Raw genomic sequence first — 12,638 nt, 5'->3', positions numbered from 1 at the left:
GACTAAGGGGTAGGCTTACAAACTTGGGATTCTTTTTTAGGCGATGGGCTAGCAACCTGTCAATAGTTGAATCTCAATTCTATCGTTAAGCCAAATAGCTGAACGTGGCCATTCAGTCTTTTCAAGACTGCTTCCCCTACAGGCTCTGTCTACCCCGCAAGGGATATAGACGTGACCATATGTATGTATGTATAGAATAGGACCATACATGTAATCACGGCTTTATCCCTTACGGGGTAGACAGCCAACAGACTCGCAAAGACTGAAAGCTATGTTTAACAGCTTAGTGATGGAATTGAGATTACGCTTACAAGAGGAATCTCAAGTTTACAAGCGTATTCCTTAGTCGCCTTTTGCGACATCTATGGTGAACACAATTGGAACTAATGCAAAATTCAATATAGAAGTGTGTATTTAAAAAGTTTGTCGTAATTATTATTAAATTCAACTGAAAAATATAATTTTCTTTCTTAACATGACTGGAGGTGGAACTATACAAAGAGATAGGCATATAGACATGGGATTCCTCTTTTAGTCGATGGGCTAGCAATCTGTCACTATTTGAAAGTCAAGCCGAACGTGGCCTATCAGTCTTTTGATGACTGTTGGCTTTGGCTACCCCACAAGGGATATAAACGTGACTATCTGTATGTATGTATGTCACTTACATGCCAAAAAAATTATTAATATTTACAACACAGGGTGGATTCTTCTCTTCGTGTAATACAAATTATGAACTCATGCATCGAACTATTAGTCAGCTACTTTAACCGTTCAACTCCCGACACACTTATCCATACAAAATAAAAATCTCTATGCATAAACCATGAACGTAAAAATTCTAAATGGGAAAAATATTCAGTGTTCTGTTGAAAAATCTGTTTCGCAAAGGGCATCCGTAATACTGATAGCGTGTTTCCGGAACAGTATACTCGTACTAAGAGTTTATCTCAATGATATAATATCAAAGAGTACGACATCTATACATATAATAAATCTGTAGAAGGGTCAATTCTGTACATTGAACATATTGAAAATATAATAAATAGCAGGGGGTGTTACTGGATCGATACAAAACCCAAATATGTGATTAAAAATTTTTTGTCTGTCTGTCTGTCTGTCTGTCTGTATGTTCAGGCATCACGTGAAAACTAACGGTTCGATTTCGATGAAACTTGGTATAATTATACCTTATTATCCTGGGCATAAAATGGGATACTTTTTATCCTGGTAAATACGTAAAAAAATCTTAATTTTTCAGTTTATGCGATCTTCTCTTACTAAAACATCGAAACACGCTGCATCAGTGAGTATTGAGCTTTATATATATGTGACTAACTTTTACCCGCTAGCTCGAATTTAACACCACATATAAAAGAATACAGGTTTCTGGCAAATCCCTCGGGAACTCTGGTTTTTATCGGGACGAAAGGTACCCTATCTCCCTCTCCAGACTCTCAATTATATACACTTGAATACATACATACATATATATCAATCTATAAATGTTTCTCTGAGTTTAAACAAAACAATTAGTGAAAGTTTTAAGTAAGTCGGTTCAGTACTTTCGGAGATAAGCTTGATCATACATACAGACAGAGAGACAGACAGGCAGACAGACAGACAGACAGGCAAAAAATTCAAAAAGATTTTTTTTTCTTTCTATTATTCATTCTAAGTGTCCCTCTATTCATTTCAGTCAAAAATACTAAATGTACAGACAAAATATTTTTACTGTTTTATTATGTATAGAAGATAGATTACAAACTCATAGCTCCAAAAGTTTAACCGTCTAACAGCCGTGGTGCTGTAAAGGAACACATGCGCCATTTTAATTTTAATTGCATACAAACATACACATATGGTCACGTCTATATCCCTTGCGTGGTAGACAGAGCCAATAGTCTTCAAAAGACTGAATGGCCACTTTCAGCTATTTGAATTAATGATAGAATTGAGATTCAAATAGTGACAGGTTGCAAGCCCATCGCCTAAAAAAGAATCCCAAATTTGTAAGCCTATCCCTTAGTCGCCTTTTAAGACATCCATGGGAAAGAGATGGAGTGGTCCTATTCTTTTTTGTATTGGTGCCGGGAACCACACGGCACAAAATGTTTTTACTGTTTTATTATATGTATAGATTACAAACTCATAGCTCCAAAAGTTTAACCGTCCAACAGCCATGGTGTTATAAAGGAACACATGCGCCATTTTAATTTTAATTAAGCGAGAGTTTAGCTGTTGCCCGAAGTTGTGTTAACCCTGGCTTATTGTGGTCGTTGGAGCCCCACCTAGCTTACGATGCGGTTTTATTGTGTACACTCACGATGCGATTTCGTTCCGCGTTTGTCTTTTAAAAACGCAGTAGCAATGGTCACAGAATCACAACACAACATACATACATATAATCACGTCTATATCCCTTGCGGGATAGATAGTCTTGAAAAGGCTGATATGCCACGTTCAGCTGTTTAGCTTAACGATAGAATTGAGATTCAAATAGTGACAGGTTGCTAGCCCATCGCCTAAAAGAAGAATCCCAAGTTTATGAGCCTATTCCTAAGCGATGCGATGGCACTAATTCAATTCGATACAAATTCGCGATTACTTGCTCGACACGTTTGATCGAGTAAAACTCGCACTAACCCCTCTAACCTCTAAGGATGTCAGTCAGAGCAACATACATATATATAGTCACGTCTATATCCCTTACGGGATAGACAGAGCCAATAGTCCCGAAAAGACAGAATGGCGACGTTCAGCTGCTCGGCTTAATGATGGAATTGAGATTCAAATAGTGACAGGTTATTAGCCCATCGCCTAAAAAAAGAATCATAAGTATATAAACCTATCCCTTAGTCGCCTTTTACGACATCCATGGGAAAGAGATGGAGTGGTCCTATTCTATTTTGTATTGCCACACGGCACTCAGAGCAGTCAGAGCGAACACTGTTAAAATGACTGATAGGCCACGTTCAGCTTAATGATAGAATTGAGATTCAAATAGTGACAGGTTGCTAGCCCATTGCCTATAAGAATCCTAAATGTCCAGCAAAATTTTTTTGTCAACCCTACCTAAACCTACTTATATTATATTCGTGTCGTGTCGTGTCGTGAGTACTCGGTTTTATTTAGCTTATGGTTTTAGAGTGGCCAGTGCCCAGCTAACCGAAGAAGTTTCTCGATTGCACGGAACTGTTCATTCTACAGTCGCCATTTTGTTTTTCAACAGTGGATAATACCTATGTTTTGTGGACTTTTAATAATAGTAAGTGTACATTTTTTATTTAATGTTCTGGCTGTGTGGTTCCCGGCAATAAAAGAATAGGACCACTCCATCTCGTTCTCATGGGTGTCGTAAAAGGCTACTAAGGTGTAGGCTGATAAACTTGGGATTCATCTTTTAGGCGATGGGCTAGCAATCTGTCACTATTTGAATCTCGATTCTATCAATAAGCCAAACAGCTGAACGTGGCCTATGAGTATTTTTAAGACTGCGGGCTCTGTCTACCCCGCAAGGAATTTTGACGTGATTATATGTATGTATGTATGTTTCTATACAGAAACTTAAATAATCCACTTCCCACCCCGACCTTTCCCTCCACACTCTCCTTGTATATCTGCTTAGTCAACGTACCTTGATCAAATCATGCACGTTCTGAAAGATGAGTCATTTCAATTGAATTGATTCTTATTTTCATTGCCGTGTGGTTTCCGCACTTTAGAATAGGACCACTCCACCTTTTATCCAGGGATGTCGTAAAAGGTAACTAGGAGATGGGCTAAAAATATCCTCAGCTCGGAGAAAGAACGTTTCTCACCATGCCCTGGCCGGGATTCGAACCTTGGCTCTCCGGTGTCACAGACAAGCTCACTATCACTGAGTAACAGGGGCCGGTAATTCTTTTTATTACACCCTGTATATATAAAATTCAGATACATTCACTTTAGCTACTTACAATTTATCCACGCATAGACGGATAAACCACTTAACCTAATTAGATAGATTTTGCCGTTAGCTATATGTTTCTATTCTTTATTTCCTGGTAAGGATTTTCCTTAGTAAATGCGACCCGGTTTAAGTAAGAATTCTTATTTTATCTTATTGCATTGTGGTAAATTATTAAAGCAACCTTTTCCGTTTTTAGGGTTTCGTCATAGGATAAGATTTACAATTTACAAATAATCACGTCTATATTCCTTGCGGGATCGACGTGATTATTCACTCCATCCCTTTCCCATGGATGTCGTAAAAGGCGACTAAGGATAAGGCTTATAAACTTGGGATTCTTTTTCTAGGCGATTGGCTTAAAAACTACTAACCTGTCACTATTTGAATCTCAATTCTATCATTAAGACAAACGGCTGAACGTGTCCTCCAAGACTGTTGGGTCAGACCACCCCGCAGAAAATAAAGACGTGATTATATATATGTAAGAAGGTATTAGTTTAAGCGCTACAAGTTCCCTACGAAATAATTTTTTTTTCGGTGTTTAAAACTCTGCGATTGCAAAAACTTAAAAGATTTAAGAAGAAATCATTTTTGACTGACATTGATTACGACATTCCCGAAATGAAAATTTTTTTATCTTTCATGTAACGTTTGCTATTTACTGCTGTAAAACAATAATTTTTTGAAAAATTGATTGTGAATTCGTAAAATGACCTGATTTTATTGTGTAAGTAATCATTTCTTTTTCGTTTTTAAAGTTTTTTGAAACGTAACATGAACCCTAATACTAGATAGAAAGTGCATAGGTTTTAGTATTACAGTTCTCGCGAAGAATTTCTTGTTGTTGCAAATTTGGAGCGTAGAGAGGTAAGGTTGGCGGCTTGTGATTGGCTAATATTTTACCGCAGCCGTGTATATAGTGAACGCTATCCCCACTTTCTAAGGAAAAGAAAGCTACAGGGATGGAAACCTCTTTTTGAATCTTTCTTTATGTTTTAAAAACCATGTTGCGTTCAATATATATGAGGTGAACTAAGGGATAAATCACACAACCTGTCACTATTTGAATCTCAATTCCATCATATAATCATACAGCTGAAAGTGGCCTTTCAGTCTTTTCAAGACTGTTGCCTCTGTCTATCCCCAAAGGATATTGACGTGACTGTATATGTATGTATATAAAACGAAGCGAATATTACGCATGCATACTCCAGGTGAATAGTTAACTTATAATTAACAAAGGTCAAAAACTCACAAAAGCGCAGTACTATTTCTGTAAGTACAAGTAGGTACCTTACTTTTTGATACTGTTTTTATCAACGATCAAACATCTTTATCCAGCCTCTATGTCATAAAAGTATGAAGTACTTACTAGAGAAACACTATCATAACGTAACAACCAATCCCGCGGGAACTCCGGGCTAAAAAGTAGCCTTTAAGTATGTTATTCTGGGTCTTTAGCTACCTACATAGCAAATTGCATCGTAATCGGTTCAGTAGTTTTTGCGTGAAAGAGTAACAAACATCCATACTGACATCCTACATACTCACAAACTTTTGCATTTATAATATTAGTAGGATGGTCATTATAAGTATGACAGGTGTGATAAACGTAGGCTTTAAGTTTCACATTATTTGAATAATGGAGCGAAAGCTAAGAATGCTAAAATTGTCGGAAGTTGAAGTCTTTTCATTGCATTATATGTATTTTCTTGAAATAGCTATCCGTAAGTTTATTGAGAAGAAATGTGACGTGTATTGAAAAAAAATTAATTTTGATAAATGATAACTGGGTAAAAAATATAAACAGAAAGATATAAATTTGATTTAGAGATCTGTTGAGATTACCAGTGAGGATGTAACACAACAATCAATAGAGAAAAAGATGAATAGAAGAATGTTTCTGCTTACAGAAGACTGGTCATGACTGTCTTACACATGAGCTAAAAAATGAGGAACGAACGGAGCGAACCGAAGAAGACTAAGCACACAAAAGTGCTGTTCAAGAAGTCAGACTTGACAGTGGCCCGATCCAGTATTTTCTCTGACGCATCTCAACGCTACACCAAAAGTGCCATCCGACGAATCAAAAGAGAATTGCAACGGGACGACTATTACACTTATAAAGGAAAACTGAAAAGAGACCTCAGTCTGGAAACGGACAACTGTATCCTTCGGAGGTATTGCAAAAAGAAATTGACAAGTCTAGCTTCTTCGGCAAAAACGAAATACTCGAATTTTTATGCTGTTGATAACGAAACAGTCGAAGAATTCGAAGACTCCAGTGGTAGTGGCGATAACAAAAAAAGCGCTTTAGATAATGATAATTCTTTCAATGCCGATGTAACAATTCTTATGATGGAAAATCTTAAACACCATCTCAATGTATGGGTTGAAAAACATTTGACAGATGACAAAGATATAAAACGAAAATTCAATAACGTGCTAGATTCCATTCTGTATAGATTGTACATGGAAGATGCTAATAATTATTCGCACACAAATTATTCTCTAGAGAGAGATAATAAAATCCCACAAGGCAAAGCTGGCACCAGCTCAGGTATTTGTCAGATTTGTAAAAAGAGACGGAAGCCTAAATCTTGTCCGAAATTAAAGAAAGCCCTAAAAAGCAACTCTTACCATATTTCAAAGAAACATAATCAAAGTGGATTTTTACTACGCTTTTATTAGCTTGGGTTGTATGTATGTATGTATGTATGTATGTATGTATGTATGTAACGGAATCTTTGAGCTTAATTTTCACTGATTTCTAAACGTCTGATCAACTTGGAACTTTGCACACGTATCAAGGACCGATGACAATGCAATATTTTGATAAGAGTTTCTCATTATCCTTATTAAAACTGCCAGGATTAATAAATTCATTTTTAGATCCTTCGTATGAGAGTAAGAGAGACAGAGATAGCACCAGTGGCAGTAATCTCCATACAAGAAACCAAGAAGTTCTGACGTATAATGAGTCAAAAAGAGATGTAATATATTTCCATATAATGTTACTATTAACCTGAGGCTTCTTTATTTCATCGCATTGCTCCATTTAGAATTACCATTAGAAACCATAGTAGAATTAGTAGAATATTTTAAAACAATAAAAAATATATAAGTAATAAAACAAAAGTAATAAATGAAAATTGAACAACTAAATTTACAAAAATACAAGAATAAAGTTACTACCTACAGAACTTTGCGATATTTAATACGTATTTAACATATTAATGCAATTCTTGAATTAACATTAGGTATCTTTTGCCTATTTATAATAGCAACACTGTAATACTCGTTTGGAAAATGAGTGACAGTTTTTTATGTCAAATAAGTTTTGCAGTAAGTTTTGATTGAATTCGATTCGAACACCTGTAAACTTTCTTTCTGTTGTTTTTTACCGGTGCCTGTGTATTTACCTATTTGCACTTTGTTTTGTGCTGATAACTTGTCGTTATTTGGAGTTTGGAATCTTCCGTTGAGTCGAGCTTTGTTCTTCCGGATATTCGTGTGATTTTATCATCTGAGATTGGACTCTGACTGTGTTTACTGTGTTGTGCAGATATTTTGAGATAGGACTCCTGTAAAAAGTACCTTATTATTTGAGATAGGAGTCCCAAGTTTGTGTTTGTTTTTGTGAAAGACAGATTTTACAACAAAAGTGCCACGATGTCTTCAGATAAACTTTGTTGCGTTCCTGGTTGTAAAGGCAGTGGAGGTATGTTTGAAATATTTTTGTTCCTGTATCAATCTGCCTCTTAATCTTGTGGTTTGATTCCTGGCAAGGCCACAATCGAAAATTATTACGTTTGCTGGATAGTCAAAAATATTATTAACAGTGATTTATCACTATAAAATTCTTTTCAACTGGGTTTAACAATCATCATACATACATATAATCACGTCTATATCCCTTGCGGGGTAGACAGAGCCAACAGTCTTGTAAAGACTGATAGGCCACGTTCAGCTATTTGGCTTTAAGATAGAATTGAGATTCAAATAGTGACAGGTTGCAAGCCCATCGCCTTAAAAAGAATCATGATGATGAGAATATTATGAGATTTAATCCAATCAGGCCACATATAACTTTAAGAAAGTTAGTTGTGAAAACCTCCGGCGATGGGCGCATGGTTGCGAAAGTCTTTTCTAGTAAGATAGTTATACCAGAAGTGTTAACTTCCAAAAAATAATTGTATAAAAAAACTAAAAAACTACCCGTTTTATTGCAAATCGAACTAAAAAATAGAAAATAAATAATAGTTTAAAAAAAACTAAAAAACTACACTTTTATTGCTAATCAAACTAAAAAATAGAAAATAAAAATTAATGACAAAGGAATTCAGTAGTAGCAAGTCGAACAATCAGTTATAGTCAGTTGTAGTAGTAATTACCTCGGATTAAAATTATAACAAAATTAAATTTATAAACAAAACAATTTAAATCAGAGTAAAAAGCGTGGGGTGCATTTTACTTCATTTTCATAACTCTCTTGTCATAAATATATGCTAATAGAATGATTTTAATATTTACTACATCAGGCACCCCACGCTTTTTACTCTGATTTAAATTGTTTTGTTTATAAATTTAATTTTGTTATAATTTTAATCCGAGGTAATTACTACTACAACTGACTATAACTGATTGTTCGACTTGCTACTACTGAATTCCTTTGTCATTAATTTTTATTTTCTATTTTTTAGTTTGATTAGCAATAAAAGTGTAGTTTTTTAGTTTTTTTTAAACTATTATTATCTTCATTGAGCGTTCCTAAGATTTCTTCGGTAGGCAAAACGTTTACAATGGATGGAAGCCATCAGAAGTCGAAAAATCTCGAAATGGAAAGTACGATCACGGAAGAGCAGTTTACCATGACGCCGGATGAAGTGTTAGCTTGTTCAAAGTCTTCTATCCAAAACTGCTTATTTTTTACTACTGACAGCATTACACAAAATAATGTTCACATTCTTAAAATAATCCCTAAGTTATTTCATAAGAGTTCATCTGGCCCTAGACGTAAAACATCTACCAGAACCAAGAATAAACTTAAAAATAACTTTGAAGCTTTGCCTAGCTTGGTTAGAACTATGTACATTACCGACCCTGCAAATGTCACAAGCACTGATGCTAATTTTTTGGTTCACAGTACAAAAGAAGTTTTCACGATGACCGAACCTAAAATCTCTAAAGGTTTTGTTATGAGTGGATCCAAAAACATTAAAATCAAAATGCAAAGTCAAACAGTTGTAACTACTTTATCGGCACAAAGCAATACAACCATACTGAGAGATATTGCTGATCCTATCTCTGATAGTTTTGACAAAAAGCCTGAGAGCCAGAAGTCAATAGATGAAAAGACACCGAAAAATATCATTAAAAGTGATATCTCTATTGTAACGACGACAGTAAATAATAAAGTCTCAATTCACAAAAATCAGAAAGTTAGTAGCAATACCAAGAACTGCCTTAAATCGACAGCGCGTAACAAGTCTATAAAGCATAGTGCAAACCCAGGGAACTGTAAACGAAAAAGAAAAAACTTTCAAAAACTATATAGTAGCAGATTTTCTCGAAAACACTCTACCAGAACATTTTCCAAGACCCCTTTTGAAAAGGAATTAATGGGGTATGTCGAAAAAATAAGCCAATATTTTTTTAACAGCAATGAATGTAAGAATATAAAATTCGATGTTAATATCAACATAAGTCCTTTTATGGATATTCAAACGAACGATAAAAATACTGACAATAATGAAAATGATGGAAAAGAAACTGTAATTAAAGAAAATAAAAAGGATTCTTTACTAAATAATGAACATGGAATATGTTCTCCTCCGTCTTTATTAGTGTTTCATAATAATACAACGAAAACATTTCCAACAATTATACCTTTACTCGATGGAGCTGCTAGCAAGGCCAAATATATCTTCGAAAGTAAAAACTCTACTACAGGAAATTCAATAACGTCATGTTATAATAGTAAAATTGAACATGATACTGTTACTAGTAGAGATATTATAGAACTTAAGGAAATTGTCAAAAATATATCTCAAACAGCTGAAAATCTTGTTTATGAGCATATGAAAAGAAAATTAGAATCTTGTAAGAACAGTCTTAGTTATACAAATATTGATAGCATACAAACCGCACCCAATGAAAGTCGAACAAAAATCGAAAGTATTGTCTTGCCTACTAATTCGATAACTAACAAAGAAGAGGAATCAAAAAGTACACCAACTGCTTATTTGACGAAAGATGTATCTAAATCATCTATCGATCCAAACTTGGTAAAAGTTGTGCATAAATTACAAAATGTAATTAATCTTGAATTGACTCCAAGTTACCCTAAAATTGATGACATTATTCATGAGTCAAGCAAATCAAATATTAAAAAAAAAATATCAGTTGAGCCTAGTAATAGAAAAGTATTACCTTGTTTACCTGATCTTTCAGTTAAAGTTAAAACTGAGTCAAAAGAGGTTCAAACCTCTGCACCTAAAGTTCCAGTCACAGGATTTTCTGGTTTAAAATTAATAAAGGAACCAAAAAGAACAGATTCACCAAAGAAAAGTCTCAAGAAAAGTGCTTCTTACAATATTATAGAGAGCGAGTCTATACTAAGAGTCACAGATATGACAGTTGGAGAAGCAAATGTTGAAAGTAAAGTGAAGTCAAAATCACTCTTGAATATTGAAATGAAAAATGAAATGCCTAAAATCATAACTTTTTATTGTGACAGATGTTCCAAGAAATGCGAACTCTTATACAAAAAAGACAATTCGGGTAAAAATGTTACAATAGTAAAACACAAAACTTCTAAAATAGCATTAAAAGATGCAGAATTTTGTGGCGATTATGACAGACATGATGATGGTAATGTAGATGACATAGAAAAGGCAACACCAAGTAATGATTCTGCTAAGCCTAAATCGAGTTGCCATAGAAATGCTTTTCATTTTACTTTGGTTTTGGTTATAGCAGTAATTGTTGTAAGCATTGTTTATTTTTATGTCTTCAATGACAAATTTAAGTCATTTTTAATGTCGAAAACCACACGTAAACAAAACAACCACGCGCAAATTCCATTAAAAGAAAATAATTTTTTATCATTTCATTACACAAAACAGACAAAACCACCTGGTCTGCGTTGGTTTTCTTCTGAGCTAGGCTTTTGATATGTTTTGTCTTTTATAATATACACAAAGTTGCATATTTATTTTTTGATTTAATTTTTTTTCATATTTCTTGTCTATATGATTGATAAATCTTTTGAAATCAAGTACAAGTCTTCTTTTTCATAATATCTTATCATTCATTCTATATTTTAGTAATACAATACTTCCAAATAAGATATCGAATAATCCTTAATTATATTTTTTAAATTCCTAAATGTTTATGATGCTTTAGCTAGTCAGTCATTATTGTCTCAAAACATTCAAGGTTAGACATAATTAAGTGCGGATTAGGTATGATATGATTTTTTATAAGTATTGGCTCTATACCTTTTGGCCACTTCGTACCTCGGGAATAAGTAAAAATACAGATGAATAGAAGAAAATTTCTGCTTACAGAAGACTGGGCATGACTATTTGAAACAAAGCTAGAAAATGACCAAAGAAAAGAGAGCACAGAAGATTAATAGACGCATAAACTTACTGTTCAAGAAGTCTAATTTAACAGTCGGCCAATCTAGCATTTTGTCAGACGCTTCTCAACGATACACCAAAAATATCATCAGAAGTATAAAAGAAGACGTCAACCAGTACAATCAACATTATCACATTGATAAAGGAAAAGAGAAAAGGGACTTCAGCCTCGAAACCGATCACTGTATTCTACGCAGATGTTGTAAACGAAAATTGACAAGTCTTACTTCTTCGGCAACATCTAAATACACGACGTTAACTGGTATTAATAGAATACCAGTTGAAAAATCAGAAATACCGTCTAGCGAAATCAGCAAAAGTGAGACTTTTATTAAAAATAATGACAAAGGAAGTCCTATTCATATTGATGCCACTTTATTACTATTGGAAAATCTTAGAAATCTTCTAAACATTTGCACTAAATCGCATTTGGTCGACGGCAACAAGAGGTTTAATAAAATTATTGATTCTATACAAAATAAATTGTATTTAGATGAAAACAAGGATTCTTCGTGCGTGAGTGTTTCAGGAAAAGAAAGTAGAGACTTAGAATTAAAAGGTGATCAAACCAGTACTACATGTTCGGGTATTTGCCCAGTCTGTCAAAAGAAACGAAGATATGTGTCCTCTACACAATTTAAGAGGATACACAAACGGTACTCATGCCACAATCCAAAGAAACGACGTAATCCAATTAAAGTCATATCCACTTTGAGTGTCCCAAGGAATTTGTGGAAAGCTGGCAAAACTGATGTCAATGATCTTACTTTAAGAAAATTGCAAATGTTGAACGAGACATCTGCAGACTCTGAAGATGTGACCATGAAGCCGAACGAAATTTTGTTTGATGCAAAATCTAACGAACCGCAATGCTATGATCCATCTCGAAACCACAGTGTCACAAAAAATAATGTTAATATGGTTACACTGTTTCCTAAGTTATTTTACAAAAGTTCCGCTCACACTAGAGAGTTTGATGAATTACCTAGCCTAGTCAGAACAATGTATATTGGTAATCCAGAAAACAGGGCAAATACGGA

The 12,638-nt window shown here is 34.4% G+C and overlaps 1 protein-coding gene across 1 annotated transcript; it reads left to right on the top strand.

Annotated features, from left to right (window-relative positions):
• Positions 1-5,902: 5,902 nt before the first annotated feature.
• LOC106130379 (uncharacterized) lies at positions 5,903-10,936 on the top strand. The gene is made up of 4 exons (XM_060951924.1): positions 5,903-6,512; positions 9,800-10,054; positions 10,406-10,617; positions 10,931-10,936. Exons 1-4 carry the CDS (start codon positions 5,903-5,905, stop codon positions 10,934-10,936), a joined length of 1,083 nt encoding a protein of 360 aa, XP_060807907.1.
• The last annotated feature ends 1,702 nt before the right edge of the window (positions 10,937-12,638 follow it).

This window comes from Amyelois transitella, chromosome 27 (assembly GCF_032362555.1).
Source record: "Amyelois transitella isolate CPQ chromosome 27, ilAmyTran1.1, whole genome shotgun sequence".
In the NCBI taxonomy this organism is placed as follows: domain Eukaryota; kingdom Metazoa; phylum Arthropoda; class Insecta; order Lepidoptera; family Pyralidae; genus Amyelois; species Amyelois transitella.
The sequence above is the reverse complement of the archived record's forward strand: the minus strand, read 5'-3'. Positions and strand labels throughout refer to the sequence as shown.